General features: G+C 35.8%; 1 protein-coding gene across 1 annotated transcript; it reads left to right on the forward strand.

Annotated features, from left to right (window-relative positions):
• The first annotated feature begins 626 nt into the window (after nucleotides 1-626).
• Nucleotides 627-2940, forward strand: LOC139871360 (uncharacterized). The gene is made up of 2 exons (XM_071859077.1): nucleotides 627-671; nucleotides 2458-2940. The coding sequence occupies exons 1-2, from the start codon at nucleotides 627-629 to the stop codon at nucleotides 2938-2940; spliced, it is 528 nt and encodes a 175-aa protein (XP_071715178.1).
• Nucleotides 2941-6898: the final 3958 nt, after the last annotated feature.

A 6898-nucleotide genomic window follows, 5' to 3' on the forward strand; every position in this document is an offset into this window, starting at 1 on the left:
TCTTTGCTTCTTAAGTCTATCTTTCTATAAAATTGAAATACTTATATGTATACGTATGTTTGAATTGTATAATGAAAATGTTCAAAATTTTCTTCTTAATTCATTTTTCTAATATGCATCTATGTAATATTATTTCCTGAATCATCTGTATCTCGGTGGATCCTACTTTTCTACGCATTATAACCTCAAGTCATCTTATATATATACGCTAAATAATTCTAATTTATCTTACGATATATAGAAAGTCAAAAACATTTTGCATATAATTATCTAAATAGATTGATGAAAAGGTATATCGAAAGATACTAACCAAAGAGCCAAAGGTCAAGTTGGGTTTGCTGGTGAGCCACAGCCGCCAATCATAGCTGACCAATCGGTTTGGTCCCACCCAGATAATCACCTTTCCAAGTAAATCCACTATTCCACTCTATTCGTATTAAAAAAAAAAAAAAAAAAAAAAAAAAACTGATTTGTATCATAGATATTTTTTTCTAAACTAAATCTACCCTTGTTTTATATTTCTCACCACTATACTCCCTTCGTCCCATTATACTTCTTCTGTCTTATTACAAGTATCTACTACTATCACCGAGCTTTGGCTTGAGTGTATCCCAGAGTTTACTCTCATGAGCCCGTGGGGTCGGCCTGTGTGGCTGTATCTTTTTCAGGAGGTGTAAGTTCGATTTTAAAAAAGGTTTTCTACAGTGATAATTGCCCTCAGATAGATGCGTAGCCCCTTGAGTTCCTGCCCACCGCGTGTGTATCGTATGAAAAATGACCTCGAAGGTGGTTACTACCCATCTGAAAGATGCCGAACAACAATAAAAAAAGCAAGTATCTACCACTTTTCAAAGTTATTTTTTCTAACTTTAACTTTAAATATTTATTCTGCGTTATATAATATTTAATTAAAATTATATTAATGTATTGAGTTTTAAATGTATTTTCACCAAGTATTGTATAATATTTTATGGATTGAGTTATAATGGATTGAGTTTGATGAAAATATTTATATTTGCATTATATAATGTTTGTGTTATATAAGTATCACCAAGTATTCTATAACACAAAAAAAAAAAAAATTACGGTCAAAACTGAAAAAGAATGATTTTGAAAAGTCAATAGATGACACTTATTAAACATTCATAGACAGTGACATTAAAACATCTTAAAAGGTTAATTCATCGTAGTAGGTAGATGTTCAAGGTTTTCAAACCGATTAACTTGAAAGTCAAATCGAATGATCAAACTGAATTTGTATTCGATTTTCGACTCGGTTTCAAATTTGAATTTGGTTTTGCGGTTCGACTTTACATTTTTAAAATCAGTTTAATCACAAATCAAATCAAATTCAACCGATAATATACTAAATTATTAATATATACCAAACAAAAACCAATTTAAGAATCAAAAGTCAAATTTAAGTTATGATTATTTTGGTTAAATTGTGATTTTTGATTTTATGGTTTTACCAAAACAGATCCGAATTTCAATTTGGTTTTTGGTTTTGGTTTTAAAATTAAATTCAACTTTGGTTTCGGAATTCGATTTTGCCTCCATAATTTTCAAAACCATGCCGAATAATCCGAATAAACCGAAAACTGAATCGACGAACACCCCTACATTGAAAATTGAAACTTCTAATTTTCTCTGGGCGAAAATTATAATATGAATTAAAATGTATATAATTTTTACCATTATATATTAGTACAAAAATATAACACATAGAACTAAAATATTTGAAATATGACAAGTTCATAACCCATTTTTGTCTTCACTATGTACCAATAATTACATATTCAGTTCAAAATTTCATAGATCTCTAATTTCATGAACAAGAAATATCAAAGAGTGGAGTGCAACATTGTATTGTTCTAAAAGCAAAATTTCAACTATACATTCCATACTTAAACTAAGTCAGAGGTCAAATGTATGGCCACAAAAGAAAAGTCGAAGGCCAAATGGTGATGAGAAGAGGAGAATTGATAAATGAGATTACTATGAAATAATCTCTTTTGTAACTTAAAATGTTACTATGTTAGTCTTCCAACCCTATATAGGATGTGGATTCAGCAAAATGTATATATTATATTAACTATTATTAATATTAATTATTATATTGTATTTTTAAGTAAGAAAACTAAAATCTATCTATATGTAGCTATTAAGTAGTTCAACTAGTCCGTAGGACGTCTGCCAGACATACACTTGTGCGGAACATGAATTTTCCTTGTTGATTATTATTAAGGGGTGTTTGGTTTGAAATTTAGTATCCACGCAAATTTCTAAGTCCTTCATCAGTTGAATTTTGAATTTTTAATCCTTATACATTATATATATATATATATATATATATATATATATATATATATATATATATATATATATATATATATATATATATATATATATATATATATGTGTGTGTGTGTGTGTGTGTGTGTGTGTGTGTTAAAGCAAAAGGCGAGGTTTCGTTGGTCTCTTGAGGGCGACGAGAACTCGAAGTTCTTTCACTCCACCATACGCAGGAGATATAGTAAAACCATTATACGTGGGCTTAATATTAACGGGGTTTGGACGGAAAATCCAGAGGAGGTTAAAAGGGCTGTTTTGGGACATTTTGAAACCATTTTTAATGGTGCTGATCGAAGCAGGCCTCAGCTAGCAGGTTGGTCCAAGTCTGCTGCCACATCAGTTTCGCTTGGTACCAGACTCACAAACACAGAAGCTGTAGCACTCGAGTTACCTTTTAGTGAGGCTGAAATTTGGGATGCGGTTAGGGAATGTGGGAGCACGAAAGCCCCCGGACCGGACGAGTTTAATATGCGATTTTATAAAAAAAATTGGAATGTCATTCGCGATGATCTCGTGGGTGCAATAATTCTTTTTGGGAAAAAGGTGAAATTTCCCCAGGATGTAACGCTTCTTTTATTACCTTAGTGCCAAAGAAACCGGATCCTATGAGCCTAAATGATTACCGACCGATTAGTTTAATTGGTAGCTTTTATAAAATTATTGCAAAGCTACTTTCGATTCGTCTCAGGAAGGTGGTCCCAAAATTAGTAGGTTTCGAGCAAAGCGCTTTCTTAAAGGGTAGAAACATCATTGACGAGGTCTTGATTGCAAATGAATCTCTCGAATTTTTAAAGAAAAAGCGATTGAAAAGTCTAGTCTTCAAAGTGGATTTCGAGAAAGCTTTTGACTGTCTAAGTTGGGATTTTTTAATGGAAATGATGGGTATCATGGGCTTTGGAGATAAATGGAAGAAATGGATCAAATCATGCCTAAAATCAGCCCCGATCTCTATTTTGGTGAACGGGTCACCTACTAGTGAATTCAAGCTCGGAAGAGGGGTAAGGCAGGGCGACCCGCTTTCGCCCTTTCTTTTCATCATCGCGGCAGAGGGGTTAAATTGGCTTGCAAAAACAGCGGTGAATTGTAACCTCTTCAAAGGTGTGGAAATTGGAAATGATAAAATCCCGGTCTCACATCTTCAATATGCGGATGACACAATTTTTTTTGGCTCATGGAGCGTGAGCAATATTGAAAGTCTCATGAAATTATTAAAGTGCTTCGAATTAACTTCGGGACTCAAGGTCAATTACAATAAAAGAAACCTATTTGGTGTGGGGGTTGACCCGAGTGAAGTTGAGGAAATGGCTAGGATATATGGGTGTAAAGTGGGCTCTTTCCCATGCACTTATCTTGGGTTACCTATTGGGGCGAATATGAAGAAAATGGTAAATTGGAAACTGGTTCTACAAAAATTTGAGAAAAGATTATCGGATTGGAAGGCTCGATCGATGTCATTTGGTGGACGTTTGACGCTTGTTAATTCGGTGCTAAATAGTTTGCCGTTGTATTACTTTTCGCTCTTCCGTGCCCCGCCTTGTGTGATAAAAAAAACTCGAGCGCATTAGACGAAATTTCTTTTGGGGCGGGTCGGGGAGTGAGTCAAAAATATCGTGGGTCAAGTGGGTTGATGTCATCCGTCCTTTCGAGGAAGGAGGGCTAAATGTGGGTTGTCTTAAGTGTAAAAATATGGCTTTAATCGGCAAGTGGTGGTGGAGGTTCAATACCGAAACCACCGCCTTGTGGGTAAAAGTTATTAAAAGTATTTATGGGGTTTCGGGATTACTTGATTCGGGTGGGGGTTCGCATTCTTTGTTCTCTAACACTACGTGGCTGAATATAATTAAAACAGGTGAAGATATCGAGGCGGCGGGGGTTGAATTCAAGAATTCCTTCGTCAAGGTAATTGGCAATGGTCGAGCTACAAATTTCTGGAGCGATATTTGGGCAGCGGGACAGCCACTCAAGTAAAAATTCAGCAGGCTGGCTCGTTTGGAAGAAAATCCGCAAGCAAAGGTAGGGGATCGTGTTCGTTGGGATGGTAATAAATGTGTTGGATCATGGAATTGGCTGAGAGTACCAAATGGCATAACCAAAACAGAATGGGACGAGCTCGTGAGCCTGTTTGGTTCGGTTATCATGGATCCTACCAATGAGGACTCGTGGCGGTGGACGTTAACAGGTAATGGCATGTTTGTGACTAAAGCACTATCAAAGGAGATACAAACAAAAATGACAGCAGCAGGTAATAACTCTTTTGCAACTTAAAGGAATAAATTGGTCCCAAAAAAATTGGAAGTTTTCGTGTGGAGGGCCTTGCGGAAGAGGTTACCCGTTTTGTCGGAACTCGATAAGCGGGGTATTGACCTTGACTTCGTACGTTGCCCGCTTTGCGACGACGCTATTGAGACGGTGGACCATTCTCTTCTACATTGCAAAAGTGCGAAAGATGTGTGGGCGAAAGTGTTTCATTGGTGGGGTATAAGTGAGTCTTTCCAACCACCCTTCGAGGACCTTTTTTGTGGTGTCTCTACCTTGCAAGCCACGGAATTAGGTTCGGTAATATGGCAAGCCGTGGTTTGGACGTGTGGGTATCTCATTTGGAGGAACCGCAATCAAAAGATCTTCAAAAAGGTGCGTTGGACTCCACCGGTTGCTCTAAACGAAATACAAATTAAAAGCTTTGAATGGATCGCGAATCGTTACAAGTCAAAGAAAATAGATTGGCACAATTGGTTTCATAATCCACAAGTGTTTGTCAAGTAATTGTATAATTCTTGTTGTGTTAAATTGTGTTATTATCGTGTAACCGTCTTTGGATCTAAATGTATAGGATAAGGATACTAGCTTAGCATCTTCACATTTTAGGCCTAAAGAAGTTGTATGCGTGCGAGATCAGGGCTCTGTTTGTCACCCCTGCTGTATTTAGTTTTGTTATATATGTTAATAATATTCTGCCTTTCAATCAATATATATATATATATATATATATATATATATATATATATATATATATATATATATATATATATATATATATATATAACACAAAAAGATACGTAGTAATAAAAAAATGGAACTATTCATTTAAAACTTTTTTACAATTTTGTCACCTTATCCCCCGATTTTTACATTATGTTAAATTACATACCTTTTACTACTTTTTTAATTTTGACCAAACCTCTAATTTTAAGGGATATATGTTAAACAAACTATAAATTTATTAGAATGAAGATGTAGATCAGTTGGTAAGGATGTTTGTTGAAATTTGAAAGGACGCAGGTTTGAACCTTGAAGTTGGTTTTTTTTTTCAGGCTAGCGATTTTGAGCCCAGCAAAGCGGGTCGACCCGAATACTTGTTAATTATTAATCTATAATAATAATTGTGATCAGAGTTGGTTACTGTTCACGATGACATTTGTGTAATTAACATAAACTTTAGTGGTAAACTGTTACTCTTTATTCCCATTTCCTGTTTTGTACCAACTAAATATCTCACCCACAACTCTTTTCACCTACCTCTGCCACCACCACACCGCCACCATTATACCCCTGTCAACAACCACCATCACCTCCGCCACCGGACCTCCTGCCATCACCACCGTCACCATACATCCTACTACCACCACCGCCACCATACGTCCTACCACCACCACCGCCATACCTCCTGCCACCACCACAATTTACCTCAAGTTACCACCATTGTTAAAATTAAAAAAACCTAACTATAATCCACCGGAAGCCAACACCGCCAACTTGGGAAAACCGAACAACACCTTCGACGGCCACCTACAACCACCACATCATTCAAACTTTTATTTTAGAAACCCCAAACCAACCAAAATAGAAAATCGAAAAAAGAAAAAAGCAACATATCGGTGACGGAGACGACAGGTGGCGATGGTCGCAGCTGTTGTATCACGGTTGATACAACATAGTGTAGGAAACATGGAGGGAAGTCGTCACCACCCGCGGCGATGGTGGTGACGGCGACAGCGCCGGAGTCGCGTAATGGCAATCCAAAAGGGGATGCTACTGCTATTCGCGCATATGAACAAGGTGTCAGAGAAATGCATTATGTTTGCTATTTAATTCACTAAGAAAGAAAACAATTGAGCATGGAGTCTTATTTTTCTAGATAATATTTTGGGATGGAGGAAAAAGTGAGGCAGAGAGAATCGAAGAAAGAGAGACAGTAGGGTTAGTAAGAGATAAATGAGTGTATATTTGCAAGCCTTTTCAAATGGGTTTTGACCCAACAATTAAAAACATAAATACATTTTGGCCAATAACATTTGTTTTACATACATAATTTTTTCTCTTGCTTTATTTTGTATTTAATTTTTTTCTTTGCATTATAAATATGAATGTAAATGTAAATGTAAATGTAAATGTAAATGTAATATACGGAGTAACTTGTCTCGAATTTTGAAGTTATTATTTTCACCTTCCTTTTTCATTTAACGTTCAACCAACAATACTTATTTTTACTTCCTTTTTTTGTTACCCTTTTTCAGTCTTTTATTATTAAACGTTCAATAAATCA

Source organism: Rutidosis leptorrhynchoides, chromosome 10, assembly GCF_046630445.1.
Source record: "Rutidosis leptorrhynchoides isolate AG116_Rl617_1_P2 chromosome 10, CSIRO_AGI_Rlap_v1, whole genome shotgun sequence".
Lineage (NCBI taxonomy): Eukaryota > Viridiplantae > Streptophyta > Magnoliopsida > Asterales > Asteraceae > Rutidosis > Rutidosis leptorrhynchoides.